At 34.4% G+C, this 22,657-nt stretch overlaps 4 protein-coding genes across 6 annotated transcripts; 3 read left to right on the top strand and 1 right to left on the bottom strand.

Annotated features, from left to right (window-relative positions):
* Nucleotides 1-1,331: 1,331 nt before the first annotated feature.
* LOC130999128 (tRNA-specific adenosine deaminase TAD1-like) lies at nucleotides 1,332-5,058 on the top strand. Of its 2 annotated transcripts, none has more exons than XM_057924626.1 (10): nucleotides 1,332-1,551; nucleotides 1,687-1,807; nucleotides 1,886-2,076; nucleotides 2,158-2,262; nucleotides 2,437-2,550; nucleotides 3,323-3,489; nucleotides 3,567-3,643; nucleotides 3,765-3,884; nucleotides 4,417-4,504; nucleotides 4,762-5,058. In XM_057924626.1, exons 1-10 carry the CDS (start codon nucleotides 1,395-1,397, stop codon nucleotides 4,864-4,866), a joined length of 1,245 nt encoding a protein of 414 aa, XP_057780609.1. In that variant the 5' UTR covers nucleotides 1,332-1,394; the 3' UTR covers nucleotides 4,867-5,058. The 2 variants fall into 2 exon arrangements, with proteins under 2 accessions (XP_057780609.1, XP_057780610.1); XM_057924627.1 differs by having other exon boundaries at nucleotides 1,409-1,551; nucleotides 1,649-1,807.
* On the top strand, nucleotides 4,852-13,190 carry LOC130999126 (uncharacterized). Of its 2 annotated transcripts, none has more exons than XM_057924623.1 (8): nucleotides 4,852-4,919; nucleotides 5,449-5,509; nucleotides 6,441-6,662; nucleotides 9,182-9,717; nucleotides 11,598-11,790; nucleotides 11,874-11,938; nucleotides 12,361-12,571; nucleotides 12,643-13,190. In XM_057924623.1, exons 3-8 carry the CDS (start codon nucleotides 6,477-6,479, stop codon nucleotides 13,018-13,020), a joined length of 1,569 nt encoding a protein of 522 aa, XP_057780606.1. In that variant the 5' UTR covers nucleotides 4,852-4,919; nucleotides 5,449-5,509; nucleotides 6,441-6,476; the 3' UTR covers nucleotides 13,021-13,190. The 2 variants fall into 2 exon arrangements, with proteins under 2 accessions (XP_057780606.1, XP_057780607.1); XM_057924624.1 differs by having other exon boundaries at nucleotides 4,905-4,919; nucleotides 6,463-6,662.
* Nucleotides 13,191-14,712: 1,522 nt separating this feature from the next.
* On the top strand, nucleotides 14,713-16,849 carry LOC130999127 (uncharacterized). The gene is made up of 6 exons (XM_057924625.1): nucleotides 14,713-14,987; nucleotides 15,071-15,597; nucleotides 15,692-15,884; nucleotides 15,955-16,019; nucleotides 16,096-16,306; nucleotides 16,380-16,849. The coding sequence occupies exons 1-6, from the start codon at nucleotides 14,886-14,888 to the stop codon at nucleotides 16,728-16,730; spliced, it is 1,449 nt and encodes a 482-aa protein (XP_057780608.1). The 5' UTR covers nucleotides 14,713-14,885; the 3' UTR covers nucleotides 16,731-16,849.
* Nucleotides 16,850-16,977: 128 nt separating this feature from the next.
* On the bottom strand, nucleotides 16,978-18,647 carry LOC130999130 (actin-depolymerizing factor 6-like). The gene is made up of 3 exons (XM_057924628.1): nucleotides 18,489-18,647; nucleotides 17,490-17,755; nucleotides 16,978-17,406 (listed from the first exon to the last, which is right to left on the bottom strand). The coding sequence occupies exons 1-3, from the start codon at nucleotides 18,489-18,491 to the stop codon at nucleotides 17,256-17,258; spliced, it is 420 nt and encodes a 139-aa protein (XP_057780611.1). The 5' UTR covers nucleotides 18,492-18,647; the 3' UTR covers nucleotides 16,978-17,255.
* Between the last annotated feature and the right edge of the window lie 4,010 nt (nucleotides 18,648-22,657).

Raw genomic sequence — 22,657 nt, 5'->3', positions numbered from 1 at the left:
AATAGTAGCTGAAATAATCATATGCAACCATATATATTATACACCAACACCATCCCCACATTTTTATTATTTTAATTTATCGTACCCAATCATGCCGATATTTTTCACAATATATTTATTATTCGATATTATATATTGACGAGTTTTTTATGATCTATATATATATATTTTTTATTTCACTAGCGTAAGTTATGTTTACGGACAATATTATCCTTATACACGTAACATTGAGGCTGCGTTTACTTTGATGAATAAATTTATCAATGAAAATGGATGAATAACAAAAATTTATGCTTTTAAATATCTTTTTTTTTTAATATTTGACACAAAAATATTTTTCCTTTCTTATTTTCACTTCAATGATGAATAATATTATCATTCCATCGTTGGAAAAGAAAAATGACTTTAAAGGCATAAATTTTTGTTATCCATCATTTTTTCATGGATAAATTTATCCATGAAAGTAAACGCAGCCTAAAGGGCAATTTATCTTCAAAAATGCTAACTTTGGTCGGCTTTGCAATTAGAGCATGTCTCCTAGGTTGCGTTCATGACTCATGAGAAAAGAAGAGATAAGAAAAATGTGGAAAAAATTTATAACACTATTTTTTTACTCCGTATTTAATAGTTTATAAAAAGAAAAATATGAAAAAATATTATTATATCACTATCTAATGATAATATTATCATAAATTGGCGTGAAAATGAGCTGCTTCATTTTTTTTCATGTTTTATTTTTTTTTATTTTTTTTAAAGAACAACATCCGAGGAGGTGAGGGGTTAGAAAGACCCCAATCTAAAGATAAATCATCAATCAATGTCACATACAATACGCTGTCCAAAAGCGACAACACCTAGCAGAAACAACAAGGAGAAACAGAAAATAGATCGAACAAAAACATAAAGAGACGTGACCCAAAAATAGCTACATTCAGAAGACAAATGAAACGAAATTAGATTATATAAAACATGTGAGAATAGTGAAACAATTGTGAAAATATATATTTTCCAAACCGTTTCCATGAAAATAAAAAATGCACCTTCAAAATATAGCACTTGCTATAATCATCTAAATTTGTCAAATGTGAGACTTTGATTCCCACTATGATAGCCAAATATACTAGGAATTCAACCAAAAAAATATAATTTGAATGATTGTGTTGTAGAAAAGAAAAAAAATCAATTAGTAGACATGGAGAAAAAATATATTCAAATGTTTTAGTTTATATTGGGCCTTGGAAAAGCTATTTGGGCCTAGTTTGGTGTAATTATTATCATTGGATCAATTTTCGAGCCCATTTAAAGCCCGCCTTTATTTAGCGGTTAAAAAGCAAACCCAAAACGGCGTCGTATGAAATTTGGCATTCCCGCTCAGAAACTCGACACCGGCGACGATGACGTCAACGCCGGAGAACACCGCGGAGAAGCCATGGGCAGAGAAGGTTTCAGAAGCAGTGAATTCGATGTACGATTCTCTCCCCAAGAAAGGGAAGCCTCAAGGCCGCGAAGTCACCGTTTTAGCCGCTTTTATCCTCTCTAATCCTTCGCAAGGTTAGTGAATTCAGAATTTTCCGCAGTAAATTGATGATTTCCGAATTTAATTTGTTGATAATGACTCTGGATATTGCTCGTTTGTTATTGTTATAAGTGGCTGGTGTTTCTCTTTTGTATGTATTGTGTGTGAAGAATTGCGAGTGGTGGCGCTGGGTACGGGGACGAAGTGTATGGGGAGATCGCGGTGGAGTTCGCGCGGCGATGTCGTGAACGATTCGCATGCTGAAGTAATCGCCAGGCGATCTCTTCTTCGGTTCGGATTTTCAGTTTCTAATATGATTGCAATCTTGATTATTGACTCAAACCTAATAAATCCTCTTCTATTTCCTAGATATTTCTATACAGAGATTGATTGCGTGGCCAAAAAGTATAGGAAGCTTAGCCATGAAAATGGGAGCGCCGTTTTGCCGAATGATGACATGATTGACGCAGTTTTCCAGCTGAGGTCGGATAAACCCGAGCGCGCAAAATTTGAATTGAGACCTGGCTGGCAATTGCATCTGTATGTATCACAATTACCATGTAGGTATTAGGTGCTTAGGTGTATGCATTTTGTCAAAAATGATTAATGGACTTGATATACGATCCATTCTTTTGCAACAGGTGGCGACGCATCACTCAATTCTCAGATGTTCACTTCTCTAAGTAGTAATTCTCCGGTGAAGCCGAATAACGAATGTCTCCCTTTGCAAGTTTCTCTACAGAATGGTAATTTTGGTTTTTTGGTGCTGGTGGTTGGGTTGGGTGGTATGGCTGTGGCTGCTAGTTTTATGTGTTTTCTAGAATGATTGGCCACACACATTTACATTCTGGTCCTTGTTTTCTTCTTTTGAGGCACATGACTTGGATCATTGGAGTGTAATCCCAAAGATTTGTCTTCAGGTGCTTCCTTTCAAGTACCTGGTACAGTTCACAGGAAGCCTGGTCGAGGAGATACGACTTTGTCTGTAAGCTGCTCTGACAAGATTGCTCGCTGGAATGTTGTGGGAGTTCAAGGTTTTTGCTTGTCTTATGATGAATTTGTTAGGTTTGCAGAGGCCACCTGTATGTTGGCTTGCTGTTTGTGTGATGCATCATAGATCCTTCCTGGCAACTAGCTAAACCTGTAAAAAGAATAAAGAATTTTTGCCATTGGTTTAATCTCTAACTATTGGTTAGTAAGAGCTAGAAATTAAATAGCAAGTCCCCTATATGAGTTTTCCTCATACGAGTAAAGCCTGATAGTTGTCAAATATGGTTATTCATGAATTGCCTCAAAAATTCATGGTACTAAATCAACAACTAGGCAAATTGTCCGTTGTTTAGTGCCTCTGTTCAGAGTTATATATATAGTACTCCCTCCGTCCGCCAAAATTATGTAAAATTGCTTGGGCACGAGATTTAATAAAATTGGTGATGATTTTGATGTAGTGGAGAAAGGGTCCCACCACTTTATGAGATGTGTGGTTGAGATTGAATTTTGAGTGGGTTTTTTGTAAATAAAGAGTGTTAGTAAGGATAAAATATTAAAGAGGATGGTGGGACCATTGCCATAAAAGGAAAGTGACATAATCTTGGCGGACGCCAAATATAGTAATTTTTACATAATCTTGGCGGACGGAGGGAGTATATTTTTTCTGCTAGTCTGGTTAGGAAATGGAGTTGTCAGTTGGTAGTTTTATATGCCATACGATGTTAAGATACATTTTTCAAAATTGGAAGCAGTCTTGCTAATTGTGTGAAAATAATTTATTGCGATTGTCTGGTTGAAATCTTTCTTTCTATGCAGGAGCTCTACTTACCTGCTTCTTGGAACCAATTTATATTTCCTCTATAACTGTGGGGCAGTCGCAATTCGACTCTGCAAATATTGTTGCAGACAATCTAAGAAGATCTTTATATGAGAGGATCATTCCATTGTCAAACACACTGACAGAACCTTTTAAAGTGAATAAGGTCATTGCATTATTTCTCCTTTTGGCCATATGAGTGTTGGATACAACTCAAAACTTTATTTTATTCGTATCTTACAGCCACACTTTCATGTAGCTCCAGTGCCACCCAAGGAATTTCAACATTGTGAGACTGCTCTTGAAACCTTAACCTGCGGGTGGGCTTTCTTTTTTTGCGCAAATGTTGTTGGGCTTTTTAAAAATAATGAATCTGATATTAGGAACTATCTTTACTCTTGCTATGTCTGATCTCTGAAATTGGATTCTCCTTGATTGAAGGTATTCAATATGCTGGAATAGATCTGGCTTGCATGAAGTCATTCTTGGAACAACTGGCAGAAAGCAGGGAACCTCTGCGAAAGGTGCAATGTTTCCATCTACACAGGCATCTTTATGCAAGTAAGAATTGTTAAAGAGGTTACCAACAAAAGTTTAGCACACTTGACCCTTTGTATTGAAAATAAGGATGACTTGTTAAATAGTGTGTAAGAAATTATTGGTTTGGCTTCCTTTGTCACTTAAGTATTGTAATTGTAGAATTTCTCATTTGTTTTGCTACTTACTCTGCAGTTTTTGTTTTCCGGATTAAATAGGACAACAAACCATGTAGTCAATATTCTTAATGAACTTGGGGCAATGTGAATCTCATATATGGGCAGTTTACAGCAACTTCTTCCACCAAGGATACCACTATATGTGCTGCATGAACTTTTAAACAACCTGCCACCATACTTAAACACTAATAGATATTTCAAAATGAATTCTGCAAACATGGGATTGCTTGGCCATACTGAACCGCTGTTAGACTGCAGGACTTGTGTTTCTTCTAAAACAGCAAATTACTAGAAGAACTTTTAAGTGGCCTTCGTAATTAATCTTTGAACTAATTGAATAAAGCTATTTTTATCTTTACCTAATCCTTTGTTCTTAGGAAGCGATTGTTGGAGCTTTTTGTATCACTCAAGCAAGATAACCCATCACAGTGCCGCACCAGGGAACTCACTTATCGAGAACTCAAGGTACATTAGTGCACACGTCGTCAGTTCTCAGCATGTCTTTGTAAAGTTCCCTACACTAGGCAACCAATTGCATCATATTATATAGATCCAACCACATAGTATATGCGCAACTTTGGGTGTAGTTTTCAAGATCTAATGAAATATGAAGCATTTTCTAGCAGTTGAGACCTGTAATATAAGTATTCTTTTTAAAATGTGTCTTCTTGAATCTATTGAGATTGAGGAGATGACTGAAGCACATGGTTTCTCTATTGCAGGACTGTGCTGAAGAATATAGTTCAGCATCAACGGCCCTAAAAGCTAGCCCACATTTTAGAAACTGGATTGTGAAACCCCAAAATTTTGAGTCCTTCTCTTGCTAGGGCGTTATAACAAGGAGCACGGTGTTGCAACTGATGCATGGTCGTTGTTTACTGTTAGTGACAATGACAATATTGTTTTTATTATATTAATGTTCCGTCAACCCATTTTGCAACTGCAACCTATTTCCCTCTTCCGTGTAAATTTTCTATGGTAATATGTGTTTTATTAAAAGTTTAAAACTTGTTCTGAAACTAAGTGGCTATGCAGTATGCTATGGTCAAGGAAAAGGATTTCCTTACTTCCGTGCTTCGTTTCACTTTCACCAATAAATGGTATTCACATTTGGCTTGAGGTTCGGCATTCTTATGTGCAAGTAGTTTTTTCTGACATGCTGTGTTTCATTTCAGAAAAGATCAAATGTTAGTTGGAGTTTATGCTGAGAAATTATGGCTTTCTCACTGTTTTTGCTTGGAGCATGCTCCATATTCTTACTATATGTATTTGCCCTTACCTTACTAGTTGTTTGTTTTCAGCTAAACATTCCTTTCTCTGATTATATACATACATGCATGCGCCTAAATTAATGTATATTCAAACTTACGTTGCACTACTCATCTTTTTTATACTTTCTCTCTGCTCAGTAGTTCGTCGACAGAAAATCAGTGAGGAAATGGCCATCATGTGTTGGTGTCACGTTTCCAGGTAATCTAATCCATTCTTCTTGCTTGCTTTCTACAGCATGAGTTTTCATATGTTTTGAGATGAAGCAATTGTAGTCAACCCCAGTAATTGTGGGCTTAATCACATGTTTAATTCTCAGTGTCACACTTTTCACTTGCTTCACTTCCACTTTATTGCCTCTTCATGCTACCCAAGCTGCTAAGAAAATTATGATCCTTCACGAGAAACTCCTAGTTCCAAATTTTACTCTGCTCAATTTTATGGTGCTGTAAATTCCTTTTCTTGCACAGAGTATATTGTAAGTAATTGAACTTAAATCTTGTGAAGTTTGCTTGTTATATAAACAACCGTTGACTGTTAGGGTCATTTTTTAGTTTGACCTATTTATAAATATAGTGTTTCTTGATATTTTATCTTTAATTATGAACTAAACTATTAAAAGAAACCCTTCATGTTTATTTGTAGTTATTAGTAGCTGATATCTTCATTTGTTGTAGGGTGATAGACTACAATTTGTTTAATAGGAAAAATATCTAGTAATTATAATACCAAAGGTCATTTACAATTTATTACTATTCTAAAGCTAGATTCATTATTATAATATCCCCTTCTTAACAAATAACCCATTTTTCTTTCCTCGGCCTATGTACAAGCCATGATATAAGGAGAGTCAATTGACGTCCACCATCAACCAATGGGAGATCAACGTGAATAGCCCTCTAGAGAGAGGAAACACATTTACTTTCTCATTACTATCCTATTTATCAATTTTCAACCCATAGATAATAATTCTACAAAATCAAGTCTTCTTTTTGCAAAGAATTATTCATATTCCTCTGTTTTAGAATTTAGAGCAGAAACCTCTTTCTCTCCCCCTCACAACTCTCTCTCTCCACATACAAACACTATTCAAGAATCTTGATGGATTAGTTTTGTTTACATGTATAAGCAGTAATCACAAGGTGTGTTGGCAGAAGTGAGGGAAAACATGAAGGGGCATGAGGAGAAGTTGATGAAGGTATTTTGGCTAAGGCCTGCTTTCAAGAGACATTCTGTGAGGTCGCCCTCGTGGAGATCGTTCAACAACGCAGTTTGTTCATCGTATGCACTCCTCCTGTTCTTCTTCTTCCTCCTCGTCGTTGCCGTGCTCGTTTTCACCGGCCAGGTCGATCTCGTAAGTGTTCTAGAAACTTCTCATCAATGCATGAACCTTTAGTTAATTATTTTGTGCTTGATTCAAAAATTTCAAAGTATGTGTTGTTTTAGGATTCATTTTGGGGTTTCTGGGGAAAAGATGAATCATTATTGTTATTTCATCCTAATAAGCCAACATGAATTATTTCTTCCCCTCATACAAAATATGGAAAAAAGAATTTATCTCAATGGAATCAATTCGTCTTGCATCATCAATCTGTTGTTCTCTCTCTGTATGAGTATTTTCTTCGCATACTAAAATTTGTTAGCCTCAGAGAATTAGTGGACTTAAATTAAGTGAACAATTTCGACATTGAAAAAAGGATTTGCTATTTTAATTAGTGGGATAGATTAAATTACTCGCTCCCATGTTGAAATATTGGTGACTTGCTCATCTAGGGCAAATCAACACACTCCCTTCATTAAATTTACATTTAATTTCGAGACCAGGATTTCGAGAAATATATATTTCAAGTATTAATTCGAGGATGTTGTGCGTGTACACTGAAAATAACATGAAATTAGTCAACATTTATTAATGGTTACTACCTAACTCATAACTAGCCTCTAAATTTGGCAGCCTGCATGAACTAATCCACACTGTTGACCAGTGATAACTAATGAAATCTTCGAGTTTAACTAATTACGGTTGGGTAGATTTCCTAAATAACTTTTACGAGAGATTTTCTGTCCTTTGAATTAGGTATAAATTTTGAAAGCCGCTCGCTCTCTATATATATTTTTATTTTTATTTGTTATTTATGCATAATTGTACCGGGATGAGATACACTGATGCATATGTTCCATTTATATATTTATTATTTTAATAATTTTTTTTATAAAAATAAAATTTATTACTAACACTATATATGAATTTAAATTATACTATGAATTTTTTTTTTAAAGAATTAAATTTTTAAAATTATACTATGAATTTATTATTTTTTAAAAAAATTAAAATTTTAAAATTATACTATATCATAATTTTGAATTCATCAACCTATTATTAGTTAATAAAAATAAAATTAAATGATAAAAAATAATTATATACCTTAATTAGATGCAAGGTTGTACTTATGTCTACAGGTCCCAATCGAGAATTTTAAAATAGTCCTCTATAATGTACTCCATTCGTCCCACGAATCTTGATATATATATATTTTTTTTGGGTCGTCCTACTAATCTTGACACGTTTCTAAATATAGTAATAACAATTAGCTAAAGAATAAGAGTATTTAATTATCTTTCTCTCTTATACTTTATTACTTTATTACATTCTCTCTCCTACTTTATCACCTCCAGTCTCCTATTTTATCGCTTTTATACTTTATTACCTACACATTTAAAACACTAATCTACAACTCTTTAATTCTCGTACCGAAACCAAACGTATCAAGATTCGTGGGACGGAGGGAGTAATATTTTTTTGACAATATCAATATAATATTTGATATTTAACAAAACAAAAAAAATCACCAATTTTTATGAATTGTAAGAAAAATAATAAAATATTGATATATCGTATCAAAGTAATCGCTCCAAAACAAACAAGGTTTCTTATTTTTAAACAAATGCATTAAGTCTTAGAGGCAAAAGTTTATTATTTTTATTTAATTCATTTTCCATTTCTTTAGCTTGATCCGTAGTAGTACGATGAAAGCCATATGAGATTAATGGGGAATGGCTACTGTAAAAACACTTCTTAAAATAAAAATAAAAATGTTTTTTAATGTATGAATTTTATGTAGAACACGTATGAATTCATTCAACATGATTACGAATTATGAAAATTAAATTTTTGATACCTTTGAGATTCGAACTCAAGACCACGAAATTCATCTAACAGGGTTACGAATTAATCGTAAATCTTTATGATCTAAGGGCTGGAAATTATTTATATTTTATACTTTAAAAAGTGTTTTTATTTTAGCTCTCCCATATATATATATATATGTGCACATTAAAAAAATAGGCCTCTCAAAATTTGGGGCTTCATGCAATGGCTTGACTTGTGTCTATACTTAGTTACGATCCTAATTAAATGGAATGAACCATAATTAATAATCATAAAATTAATTAAAGTATACAAAATTAAAATTGAAGACAAAATATATAAGAAAATAAATATAATTGAAAATGAAATATAAAGTGGGACATTCAGTGTGATATATTGAATCTGTGGTACCACTATCTTGTATTGGTACTTGTAAACTAGTATAATAATATCACTTTTGTTTATTTCGTAAATTAAGATACAACCTTTAAATTTTGTTACCAAAAAAATAAATTAATCTTTGTAATTTCTGTGTTTTACAAATTTTATTATTTTAACAATAAATTTAAAAGTTGTGGTGTGAACAAATAAATGAATAAAAAGTTGGTATTATTGTTCTAAAAAAAAAGTTGGTATTATTATATACTACAATTAATCCTAAAAAAGCTTTGTATTGAGAAATGCTGTTATTGATTTCACTAACCAATTAAAACTAAATCTGGAAGGGAAACTATGTGAGAAACTCTTACCTAAGGACTTCTATAATCAGCACTGGAAAATTCGAATATACCCTCGACTGTGCCACGTGGAACCACACCAAGTCCTGCCCGAGAAACTACCCGATCCCGGTCAGGCGCGAGCCGTCGGCAAATCCGGCGGCGACCTGCCCGGAATATTTCCGATGGATCCACGAGGACCTCCGGCACTGGAAACGGACCGGAGTGACGAAGGAGATGGTGGAGAAAGCGCGCGCGACGGCGCATTTCCGCCTCACCATCCTCGACGGGAAGGTCTACGTGGAGAATTTCCGGCAGTCGATCCAGACGCGGGCTCTGTTCACGGTGTGGGGGATCGCGCAGCTGATCCGGACGTACCCGGGGAGATTGCCGGATCTCGAGCTGATGTTCGACTGCGACGACCGCCCCGTCGTGGAGGCGAATCGCTTCCGGCTGCCGGACTCCGCGCCGCCGCCGCTGTTCCGCTACTGCTCGGATTGGCGCAGCTTGGATATCGTCTTCCCTGACTGGTCGTTTTGGGGCTGGTAATGTTTCTTCTTCTTTGTTTGTTGGTTTATTTTGAAAGATAAAACGGAAAAAATAAAAAAGAGGCGCGAAAATGCAAATAGTTTGATGCATAAAATAAAAGGAAAAAATTCTACTAGAATATGATTAGGAATTATAATAATTAAAAAAAATTAAAATGCAGTGAGCTTGAGTTTACTCTTATGTTTGGAATATCAGTATATTGATAAAAGAGTTAATTACTGAATTTCCATCTAATTCTAATTTTGTATATACCTTTTGAAATTTGACTACCAATCAGGATTTAAGCCAAACTTTCGTCAAATTCTAATTAAAGTTTGATGTGATAATTATCAAATTATTGATTTAATCTGATATTGCTACCAATCAAGATTCCGGCCAAATTTTCTACTGATAATTGCTAGCCAAATGATCGACCTGGCATAGTCCTTCTCGCGTGACAATCGATTGACATAAAATAAGTTAATAATTTGACTAACCATCATGTTAGCAGAAAGGTCGTCTGAAATCTTGATTGGTAACAAAATCAGACTAAGTAAATGATTAACAATTAACATGTCAAATTTTAAAGTTTGTATGCAAAATTAGAATTGGATGAAAATTCAATAATTTATGCACAACTAACCCTTTCATAAAATGAAAATATGAAGAGAATTAAGGTAAGGCTAAACAACATGGTATTTTATGAAGATGGTAATAGATAATAAGGGGAGCATTGGTGTAAGAGGTGTTTATTTTGAACTTGTTTGATCGTCATATTTTTTAAGGGTGTGTTTGGTTATTCGTGATAATATTAGTTTGAGATTATTCAAATTAAGTGGGCTCAAGATTATCCCAGATAAATTTTGATGAGGGTATAAGACTCATAAGCCATAACTAATTCTACGTGGTGTTGTCTCGAGATTAAGTAATAGGCTGAGTCCATCTAACCAAATACTCCCTCCGTCCCATTACAAATGTCTCATTACTTATTGGCACGAAGATTAAGAAATATGTGAAAAATAGATAAAGTGAATTGGTGAAAATTATTTAAAGGGTTAATTTGTTTTAAATCCACAAACTTTACGCTTTTTTTGGTTTTTCCCAAAACAAATAAAAATGTGTTCTAAATACACAAACTTTCACACATTTTGGAATTTCCCACGAAAGTCAATTCAGATAAAATTGAATCTGTCTTAGAATCGATTTTTGTTGTTGTGTAATATCTTAAAGGTTTAATTTGGTACAATTTATTTCAAAATAATTAAAATATCCAAGTTTTATAGTATATAACATCGTATATATCTTCTACGTCAGCAAAATTCATCGTCACGCTAGATTCAATTTTGTCCGAATTGACTTTTATGGGAAAATCCAAAAATTATGAAAGTTCATGTATTTAAAACAAACTTTTATTTATTTTGGGAAAACCCAAAAATTGTATAAAGTTTATGTATTTAAAACAAATTAACCCTTATTTAAATATTAGGTATAGAGAGAGAATATATTGCCAAAAATGGAATGAGACATCCCATTATAGAAAATGAGACATTTGTAATAGGACCGAGGGTGTTAGAAGACTAAAGTTATCTAATACTCCCTCCGTCCACGAAATGAGTACTCATTTGTGGACGGCACGAGTTTTAAGAAATGTATTGAGTGTAGTGTGAATAGAATAAGGGTCCCACCTTTTTTAGTGTATTAATTAAAGAGTTTTGTGGGGTACACTTGCCAAAAAGGGAAATGGGTACTCATTTCGTGGACGGACGAAAAAGGAAATATGGGTACTCATTTCGTGGACGGAGGGAGTAATATCAATCCGAACACCATCTAAATACTCAATCATCTACTTTATCAATCTACTCTATTTCTCAAAGTAAATGTCTCGTAAATTGTGTAGGGCGGAGACGAATATAAAGCCATGGAGAAGTGTGTTGAAGGAAATAAAAGAAGGAAACAAGAAGATAAAATGGGAGGATAGAGAGCCCTATGCATATTGGAAGGGAAACCCCAGTGTTTGCCCATGGAGGGCTGACCTCATGAAATGCAATGCAACTCCTCAGACTGATTGGAACACTCGCCTTTATGTTCAGGTATTTCTTCCTCATTCATACCTCATCAAATGCAATCCAACTTTTTTCTCTACACCTACTCTTAATTCTTCCTTGCATTTCAGGACTGGATTAGAGAGTCCCATCAAGGCTACAAACAATCAAATCTTGGAAACCAGTGCACCCACAGGTTACAAATTTTGCCAATAAATGAATCTTGCTTTTCCTTTCTGCAATGAGCTTATTCAAGAATCAATCAGTTACAAGTTTTGGCATAAATGAATCTTGCTTTTCCTTTCTGCAATGAGCTTAGCTTATTCAAGAATCAATCAGTTACAAATTTTGCTATACATGGATCTTGCTTTTCCTTCTTGCAATGAGCTTATTCAAGAATCAATCAGTTACAAATTTTGCCATTGAATCTTGCTTTTCCTTTCTGCAATGAGCTTAGCTTATTCAAGAATCAATCAGTTAAAAATTTGGCCATAAATGGATCTTGTTTTTCCTTCTTGCAATGAGCTTAGCTTATTCAAGAATCAATGAGTTACAAATTTTGCCATAATTGGATCTTGTTTTTCCTTCTTGCAATGAGCTAATTCAAGAATCAACCAGGTACAAGATCTACATAGAAGGATGGGCGTGGTCAGTGAGCGAGAAGTATATCTTCGCCTGCGACTCCCCGGTCCTGCTCATGACGCTGCGTTGGTATGATTTCTTCATTAGAGGCATGGTCCCTCAGCACCATTACTGGCCCGTGAGGGACGACGACAAATGCAAGTCTCTCAAATTCGCAGTCGATTGGGGGAACCATCACACAGGAAAGGTACAAGTAGACCACATTAATTTCCTTCTTGCAGTGTGTGTCATCAAGTCCTAAATATTCTTGATTGTTAGGCCAAGTCCATTGGTGAAGCCGGGAGTCGGTTCATCCACGAGGATCTGAAGATGGAGTACGTCTACGACTACATGTTCCACCTTCTCAACGAGTACGGGAAGCTGATGAAGTACACGCCCTCCGTTCCTGCACGTGCAGTGGAGCTCTGCCCGGAGTCCGTGGCCTGCTCTGCTCGAGGCATTTGGAGGGAGTTCATGGAGGAATCCATGGAGAAAGGGCCGAGTGAGATGGATCCGTGCACATTGCAGCCGCCCTACGAGCCTCAGGAAATCCGAGCCTTCAACGATGGGAAGATCAAGAGGACTAAGCAAGTGGAGGCGTGGGAGAATCAGTATTGGGACAGCCAGAATAAGAAGAAGCAATCTTTAAAAATGTAGCAGCTGCTGCCCTTTGTTAAATTTACTTTTTTTTCTTTCTAAAGTTGTTGAATAACATCATAGTTTTGAGCGTTTTTGTAAATGAGGGTGTCATGATTCAGACTTCATAATGTGATTCTTGACATTGATGTTGCTGAAAATGATATCAAAATTGCATATTGCAACTGTAATACCAATTGTGGTTGATATTGAAGCTTTATGTAGAGAACTAAAGATCATGAATTTGAATCCTTACTAATCTATATATAATGTAGAAACAATCCACCTGGATGGCCATAATGAGGAATGAAAATCAATTTTTAGCCCCTAATCTTAAAACATCAAATTCTGGCCATTAATTAGGCAGTATACCTAATATACCCTTTTTACTTGCCGGACACCTGGGTCCCAGCGGTCGTGGTGGAGAAAAACGTGCGGGCGCTGAATGGCTCGGCCGCTGGGGACTTTGAGCTCTCGCAGGGTGCTCGTGGGTGAATAGCGTGGCCGCTGGAAGCTTATGGGTGAGTTGCGCGCTCGCGGGGAAAAGCCAGCGCCCGCTGCACGTATGACACTTATGGCACTAATAGTGACTTGGTTTTATTTTGGATTTTCGTTGGCACTAATAGTGTCATAAGTGCCAAAAAGACTATTTTAAACACTTTCACGTAGGGTTTAGATGTTTCATTTAGGGTTTTTTGTTTGGTTGTTTGTTTCATGTGCTTCATCTTCTTCACATCATGATTTCTTGATTCTATTGCTATTGTTTATGTATTTGTGTTGCACGTATGACACTTATAGCACTAATAGTGCCATAAGTGCCAAGAGGACAATTTTACTTAATTTTATTCTGAATTTTCATTGGCACTTATGACACTATTAATGCCATAAGTGTCAAAAGGACCATTTTACTTGGTACTTATGGCACTATTAGTGCTATAAGTGTCAAAAGGACCAAGTAAAATCTTGGCACTTATGGCACTAATAGCTATTAGTGCCATAAGTGCCTAATCCAACCCGGCACACGATCCGCGTGCCTAATTTTACCCGGTCCGCCTAATTAAGGATAAAAACGTTCGAAATCGTTAAAAATGACAAAATTTTATGTTTTTTCAATTAGTAGCCATAAATTGTATTTTATAATTCATTTTGCCTATTTCAAAATTTCGCTGTATAATGTATATATATATATAAGCTAAACCAATTACCCAAAAAATTCCTACCAAAAAACTTCATCAATATCATTATTAATAATGATTAACTTAATTATTTATTTAGTTTATGTAGATATTCACATATTTCTTTATTTTAAAGGCAATCGATTTAAATATAAAACTAGCACACATCTTATTATATTACATTTTAATTATAATATATACGTGTGGGTATATATGAAAATGAGGTAGTCAAATTAGATGTGTCTAATTTTAATACTTTGCGTAATTAAATTAATTTACTTATATATATATATATAATATTTTATAATAGATCTGGAAACAAATGGTGTGTTTGAAATCAAATATCCTAATCAATCTCATAGAATGCACCAGGTGAACTAAGTGTTGTGTTTGAATTAACTCTTGCATTTTATTCATCAAACAAATCTACAATAGAAATATGGAATATATACTTTTTTAAAAAGAAATTGAATAAACTCTAACAACCACAGCCACAACTTTAATTAGAATTGGTAAAACACTAAACAACAACCACTTCTTGTGATTAGGCAATGATTATCACTAACTGTGTGTTTTAGGTGATCAGGAACAAGTCAAACACTCTGCTAAAACACTCTTAACAACTATTGCACACAAACACATCTAATCTGATGCTGGTTTTAGATCAAACATTGATCAAAACAAACAATTTTTGTCAAGATCATCAAGAATATGATAGACAGGCAACAACAGCCTAGGAGGGCTCAATCCACTACTGTATTCTTTCTTGCAATCCTCATCATCATTGGCTTGATCACTCAATGGCTTGATGTTGTAAGCTCTTTTTTTTTTCATGTGCAGTAGTGTAATATGATGATGATCATCAATCACACTTTGGTTTTGGCCCTTTTTTGCAGTCAATAATCAGAGGATCACTGCTGAAGAAATTTCATGTCCAAGATTCATCCTACATATATTCAGAAGAATTTGATTGCTCTCTCAACTGCTCAAACATATCATCACCTTTAAAAAATGATAACATAGAGAGCTCATCAGCTAAAGCATGTCCAGACTACTTCAAGTGGATCCATGAAGATCTAAGGCCATGGAAGGAAACCGGGATCTCAATGGAGATGGTCGAGGAGGCCAAGAATGTCGCGCATATTAGGATCATTGTAGTGAATGGGAGACTATACACATTGAGGTACAAGAAAGTCTTTCAGACCAGAGATGTTGTGACCATATGGGGGATCTTGCAGCTCCTTAGGCTGTACCCGGGCAGGCTGCCGGACTTGGACCTAATGCTCGAGTGTGGGGATAGGCCCGTGATCAAGAAACGCGACTATGGAGGTCTAGAAGCTTCCCCCCCTCCTCCATTGTTTCACTACTGTGGAGATGAGTTGAGCCATGACATTGTCTTTCCTGATTGGTCCTTCTGGGGTTGGTAAATCTTTCTGTTTCTTCAATTTAGCATCAAATATCAATAGAAAAAGATGATTTAATCTCATTTCACTTCATTTCATTTCTCAACTTTGCAGGCCAGAGCTGAATATCAAGCCATGGCAGGTGCTGAAGCAGGAGATTCAAGAAGGCAACAGACGAGTCGAGTGGAGGGATAGAGAGCCTTACGCTTACTGGAAAGGGAACACGAGGGTGGGAGCTGCACGTCGCGACTTGGCAAAATGCAATGCCTCTGATCAAGATGACTGGAAAGCTAGGATCTTTGAAATGGTATGAGGAAAACTTCTTTTGCATTTTATAGTATTTGTAGTTTATTTAACTCATGCTTTCAAAATTGTAGGACTGGAATGAAGAGAAGAGGCAAGGCTTCAAGAATTCTGATATGGCAAATCAGTGTAATTACAGGTATAAATATAATACATTTGCAAATTTTAGATCACATATTTTTTCTAGATGTAAATTTGGAGTTGATGTAAGGCAGATACAAGATTTATGTTGAAGGAGTTAGCTGGTCTGTTAGCCAGAAGTATATCTTAGCTTGTGACTCCATGGCTTTGATCATAAAACCTCGTTTCTACGATTTCTTCACGAGGAGTCTGCTGCCCTCGATCCATTACTGGCCTATCAACACCAACAGCAAGTGTGAGTCAATCAAATTTGCAGTTGAATGGGGCAACAGATACACAGACAAGGTGATTGAAAAGATGTGGAAAAAGTTGGGAGTTATCGATGTTTTTCTAACTTGATGGTTGTCGTTGGTAGCAGGCTCAGGAGATTGGAAGGGCAGGAAGTAACTTTGTTCAAGAAAATCTTAAAATGGATTATGTTTATGATTACTCTTTCCACCTACTAAATGAGTATGCAAAGCTTTTGAGGTACAAGCCGACTGTCCCTCAAGGGGCCGTTGAGACGTGCTCAGAGGCGTTGGTGTGCTCTGTTAGAGGACAGAAGAAGAGATACAGACTACATTCCATGGTCAAGAGCTCGTCCGGTTCACCTCCGTGCCATCTGCCTCCCTCGTTCGAGCCAGAGGATGTTCGCGCTTTCATTGAGAGAAAAGAGAATCTCACAAACCAGGTTGTCTTGTGGGAAAGAAGTGAAACTCACAGCAACTGAAGGAGGAGAGTATTTTGATTTAGGACTATTACAACTACTTGAAAATTATATATATAAAAAATTCAGACTCCTTTTCTATGTAATGTTTTAGTATAAATCAATGTTACTCTTTTATGACAGATGTTTCATGGTTTTCATATGCATATGATTTTGAAGGAACTGAAAAATCAAAACTTGGAATAAAAGGCCCTTTTTGAATTTTGATGATCATAAACTTTTTTTAAAAAAAGTTCTAAGTAAAACTCAGTGTAGAAAATCATTGTTTATATCAGATAAAAAAGGGGGTTAGCCACAGAAAAGATGCAGCTAATACATTAATAAACACTCTTGTAAGAAAACCACAACAAACATAAACCAAAAATGGAAAAGAAAACAGACAGATGGTTTTATCCCTCTAGTTCCAAAATACTACTAAATAACTAAGCCCTGTTCAGATGTAATCGAAAGAGCCGCCCTAAAACTCGAACATTTTATAAGGAAGTGACGATGAGACGCGAGCCAGAGGATGCTTGGTGCAACGCGTCTTCAATAAGCCCGGGCCTTGAGGATATCCCAGCTCATCTCACTAGGATCAGTTGCTTGCAACTCAACCTGAATCCCATCTAACTCTCTCTTGAACCTGTCTTTGGAGCTTGCATACAACATCTTAGTCCTCACCTTTGCAACATCTGGTGACCTACAATATTTCAAGAAAATATTTTCTTTTCATTGAAAAATAAAGTAGGAAAAAAAGAGAGAAACATGGTAAGTAAACCAAACCATGCAATGAAGAAGATCTTGCTCTTGTGGCAGTTTTCATCTGTTGTGAAGTCATAGTCGAAGACAGCATAGCGACAGTCGTCAGAAGGCAAGCTCTTGCAGAAATCCTCGTAGGATTCGCCCTGGCTTCCGACCTTGTCTACCACCACTTGTTGGAGGCCATCATCAATCTTGAAGGTCAGGTATCTGTGGTTTCTTCTGGCTTTTAGCTCCAAGAATGTCAGCTTGCATTCGTCGTGCACAGCAATTCCCGAGGCTGAGTTCGCCTGCAAATGCACCACAACAATGGTGTGACAGTTTCATCTCTGACTTAGAATGTTGAAAAGATATCAGACCTCTTCTTCATAGGATGTGTGTGGTGCAAGATTTCATGCATATGGATTTGCCATCACTGAATTTTGCAAGTTTTGATAAAATATTTTGATCTATCAAATCATCTTGTTTATCTTTGAAACATAACACTAAATGTAAACACACACCATAATGATAGAAACACAACCACACAACTACAAAATGTGATAAAAAGTTACTAATTTGACAGTTTACATGATATGTCATCTCAATAATCAAGAATCATTATATGTCTGAATTTTGTAAGTTTTTGATCTATCAAATAATCTTATTTATCTTTGAAACATAACACTAAATGTAAACACACACCATAATGATAGAAACACAACCACACAACTACAAAATGTGATAAAAACTTATTAATTTGACAGTTTACATGATATGTCATCTCAAGAATCATGATATGTCTGAATTTTGTAAATTTTGATCAAATATTTTGATCTATCAAATGGTCCTATTTATCTTTGAAACATAACACTAAATGTAAACACACACCAAAATGATAGAAACACAACAACACAATACAAAATGTGATAAAAAGATATTAATTTGACAGTTTACATGATGTGTAATTTCAAGAATCAAGATCTATATATATGGATGCAAATAAGAGTAGAAAGTGAAGATGAAGATGAACAAGAAACATACCATGTTGTGTCTCTGTCTAACGAGAGAAAGGGACTTCAAAATATGAAAAATGGAGATGGAAGTGATCAAATGGGAAATAGAGAGAGATGAATAGATAATGCAAAATGATCCTTGTTTTTTGGTTAAAGAAGTTGACGAAATATTCAAAAGATGGGGAGATTTTTGAGGTGTGTTTTTAGGAAAACTAAAGGCACATATCTCATCTTGCCTTTTTTTTAGGATCATCATTAATCACATCCAACAATTTTATTTTTTTTCCAACAGCCTCAAAAATTTTAATTTTGAATGCTATTTGTGCGATTTATCAAATATAGTCTCTTTTTATTAAAAAAAAAAAAAACATTAAAGAATTATAAGGGATACTGTGGCTAGTTTTATAGAGGTTCCTTTTTTTTTAATTGAATTAATTATTATTCAAGATTTGTTTAATGATGAAGTGAAAAATCTGTGCTTTTCTAAGTAAGAGATAACTCGTGATTTTCTTCCACTTAACGCTCCAACAAAATCTATAATATACCTTTTTTCTTTTAGTTAATTAGTCACACATACCTAAATAAAGTGATTTCAATGTTTCATCACCTTCACCTTATACATTTCTTATTTTTCCCCATTTTTTTTAATCACCTCCCTAAATTTCAATAACTCAATAATCGGCTTGAGTAATTTTGAAATATTTAGGATCAAATCTATATAATCTATAAAAAGGCACTTTAACGGCTTATTTTTCCCACCAAATTTTAAAAATCAGTTTTTTTTAACTGCTTCCTATTATTCAGTAAGTATGCAAAAATTGTGTTCCACTCATTTTTCTTTCTGCTCCACATTTTTCTTTTATGTTTTGATTTATTTTATTTTCTACATCTTTCTAATCTTTCGATTTTATTTAATTAGCTTTATTTTAATTTTATTTTCAATTTTAATTTCTTTTATTCATAGCAAATATATGACATCAATTTATATCTATATTCATATAATATACAAAAGGATAATTTTAACGGATACTTTTTAGTGTAATTTTTTTAAAATAATTCTTTTAATACTCCAGAATACCTATTTTTTCACAATTCACACTCAATCCAGCATGTTTTTTTTTCCTTTTCTCTTTTTTCGTTTCAATTGTAATATAATTTGATTAATGTTAAATATTTAATATACATATCAAATTAAAGATTATGAAAGTAGCTTTAATTTAATATTAAAAAATGGCTTTTTCCCTCCATTTATTCCCTCTCTTTTTTTTTTCTCTCATCTCCCACCATTTTTTCACTATTTTTTTTTATATATTTTAATCCTTTTCTAAACATTATCACATTATTTTATTTAAAAAAAATATGCACATTTTAAATTTAATGTAGTAAAAAAATAATGAAAAATGAAGTTAAAACGATTAAGTTATGAAATAAATTAAAAGTTTAAATATTTTATTTTATCTGTTTGTTAAAATTTTACAATTTTATACATATGTTTGTGTATGAAAATACTTATTTATCTATTATGACGTATATACTACTCGATGATAATAATGCCTAATGCTAATTTTTATTATTGATTTTTTTTATTTATTTAATAACTTTAATTATCATTACGCTTTATACAAAGTTGAAAATTTATATTTTTAAATTCAGAATTTTATTAAATAATTGACAGGCGTGGATTGTTTTAGTTTATTTATATTAAAAATATATTTTATATTTATATATTTTAATTTTATTTAATATTTATATTTATTTATTTAAATATATGTTGTTTAGTTTTAATGTTCGTCGTGCATCGCACGAATGGAATACTAGTTATAGAAGAATATGCTAATGATAATCAATAAAATTTAATTTGAAATTTGGAATATACAGATGTTAAAAAGAATCATGGCCCAATTTCAGAAAAGGAAAGGGTTTAAATCCAATGGGCCGACGGGCCCAACCTATGAAGCCCAAGACCTATTTAAACGGCAACTTCTCAAGAATCATTTATGGTAAGGCTAGCACATTCAATTTATTGAGTTATCTAAAAATATACAAAATTATTAAAGTATTTTTAGGATAAATAAATCTATTTTAAAAGAACGGGCGACAGAGAATTCAAATCCGAAATCTTAGTCTTCAATAAGACTGATGGGGACAAAAATATACATCCTTTGAAGATCGGGAGATTAAGGTCAATCCAACGATAATAACGTTGTTCACGGTCTAGCAGCTCTGATTTTCCAATTTTAGCCTTGCGGCCGAACAACCTTGCAGGCTTAACGCTCAAGTCCAAAGACTATTAAATACCCGATAAAAAAGGAGAATACCATGAAGATATGGATAAATATGAATAATCATAATCATATTCTAAATCTAAGAGGAGTCATATTCTTACTAGAATTCTTAGTTATTTGCCTATAAATACATGTAAAATCGTAGTGTAAAATCATCTACGATCATTGTCTACGCCATACGCTGAAATCAATACAAAGCATCAACGCTTCGACACCTTTCTCGTGTTCTTGTTATTTCCTGTTACGATATTTTTGGGCACAACAAAGACATTTTCTATATTAGTATTACTAAGCAAACATAAACACACATATTGAGATATTTTTTTATGTTGAGACCTAATAAGTTGTGTTTTATAAATATATTCCCTTTGTCTCATAAAAGCATGAACATTTGTGAATGGTACAAATTTTTAAAAAATATTTGATAAAAGTGTATTGTGAGTGAAAAATAGGTCCCATTTTATAAAAGAAAAAGATGAAAAAGCAAAGAAATTGTGATGGGGTAATGTACAAAAATAAAAATATTCATGTTTTGTGAGACGATAAAAAATAATAAAAAGTTAATGTTTTTGTGAGACGGAGGGAGTATATTTTCTTGAGGGATATTAAAATAGTGAAAATTTTCCATGTAAAAAGTGAAGTCGAGTGCTCAATTTCTATCGACTTCCTTTCTTCTACTAAAATGGAAAATTGTATATATAAATATCTATTGATTTATAAGTTAAAGAAATAAAAATTAGGGAAAAAGTGCAGATTGGCCCCCGAAGTAGTAGCTCCTATAGCGTATAACCCATCTTACTCACTATGTGTGCAACTAAACCCCTGAACTCAGAGAAAAGGGTGCAAATTCCCCCCTCTGACCTAACGCCGTTAAGTGTCCGTTAACGTTTGGGTTTAATTGCACCTTCTACTTCAGGGGTGGATCTGCACCTTAATTTTTTTTTTTATTATAATTTTAGCAACTCACCTCCGGCATCAACTTAACCGCCTCCCGTACTCATCGGCTCCAACTTACACTTTGTCAGCTTGCACGTGCTCAATCTCTTGATCGTCGACTGCTTACCGCCGACATGCAGCAGCATCACCAACTCCAGATGTGGACCTGGATCGAATCTTGCTTGGTCCAAATCCATATTCGTATTTTTTTACTTAGGTCAGGATCCGGTCCAAATCCATTAGGTCCAAAAAAACGAGATTCATGTTCAGATCCATTAGATTCACACGGTCTCGAGTCCTGACCCGGATCCATTCTTTTTTCTCTTTTAAAATAAATTTACAAATATTAAATTAACCAAAAATAAAATCATAATTATTATCTAGAGTTTTAATAATTATTCAAAAATAAATAAATAAAATTTAAATATATATTATATAGATAAATATATACACAATTAATATCATAAGATAAGCTTAAAAGGTTAAGGTGTTGGAGGAGATGCTGTTGTGCGGGGCGGTGAAGAAGCTGGTGGCGTTGCTGCATGTAAGCGGTGGGCAGTCGACAACCAAGAGATTGGGCGCGTGCGAGCTGACAAGGTGCAAGTCAGAATCGATGAGTACGGGGGCGGTTAAGTTGATGCCGGAGGTGGGTTGTTGAAATTATATAAAAAAAAAAAAATCCACCCCTAAAGTAGAGGGTGCAATTAAACCCAAACATTAACGGACACTTAACGGCGTTAGGTCAGAGGGGGGAATTTGCACCCTTTTCTCGGAGTTCAGGGATTTAGTTGCACACACAGTGAGTAAGAGGAGTTATACGCTATAGGGGCTACTACTTCGGGAGCCAATCTGCACATTTTCCATAAAAATTAACTTGTACTATTTTTTTAATTATTTATAGAAGTTTTTTTTTTTTTTTTAATTACAAAAGACATCGCAGATGGAACCTCTACACCACGCGAAGGTGGGAAAATAA

Source organism: Salvia miltiorrhiza, chromosome 8 (genome assembly GCF_028751815.1).
Source record: "Salvia miltiorrhiza cultivar Shanhuang (shh) chromosome 8, IMPLAD_Smil_shh, whole genome shotgun sequence".
NCBI classification, from domain to species: Eukaryota; Viridiplantae; Streptophyta; class Magnoliopsida; order Lamiales; family Lamiaceae; genus Salvia; species Salvia miltiorrhiza.
The sequence above is the reverse complement of the archived record's forward strand: the minus strand, read 5'-3'. Positions and strand labels throughout refer to the sequence as shown.

Coding starts and splice junctions, on each gene's coding strand:
- LOC130999128 (XM_057924626.1), top strand. CDS start 1,395: ATGACGTCAACGCCGGAGAACACCGCGGAGAAGCCATGGGCAGAGAAG. Junction 3,644..3,764: donor CTTGAAACCTTAACCTGCGG/GTGGGCTTTCTT, acceptor CCTTGATTGAAG/GTATTCAATATGCTGGAATA. Junction 3,885..4,416: donor ACACAGGCATCTTTATGCAA/GTAAGAATTGTT, acceptor CTTTGTTCTTAG/GAAGCGATTGTTGGAGCTTT.
- LOC130999126 (XM_057924623.1), top strand. CDS start 6,477: ATGAAGGGGCATGAGGAGAAGTTGATGAAGGTATTTTGGCTAAGGCCT. Junction 11,939..12,360: donor GGAAACCAGTGCACCCACAG/GTTACAAATTTT, acceptor AGAATCAACCAG/GTACAAGATCTACATAGAAG. Junction 12,572..12,642: donor GGAACCATCACACAGGAAAG/GTACAAGTAGAC, acceptor CTTGATTGTTAG/GCCAAGTCCATTGGTGAAGC.
- LOC130999127 (XM_057924625.1), top strand. CDS start 14,886: ATGATAGACAGGCAACAACAGCCTAGGAGGGCTCAATCCACTACTGTA. Junction 15,885..15,954: donor AAGCTAGGATCTTTGAAATG/GTATGAGGAAAA, acceptor TCAAAATTGTAG/GACTGGAATGAAGAGAAGAG. Junction 16,307..16,379: donor GCAACAGATACACAGACAAG/GTGATTGAAAAG, acceptor CGTTGGTAGCAG/GCTCAGGAGATTGGAAGGGC.
- LOC130999130 (XM_057924628.1), bottom strand. Junction 17,407..17,489: donor AAGATCTTCTTCATTGCATG/GTTTGGTTTACT, acceptor GAAATATTGTAG/GTCACCAGATGTTGCAAAGG.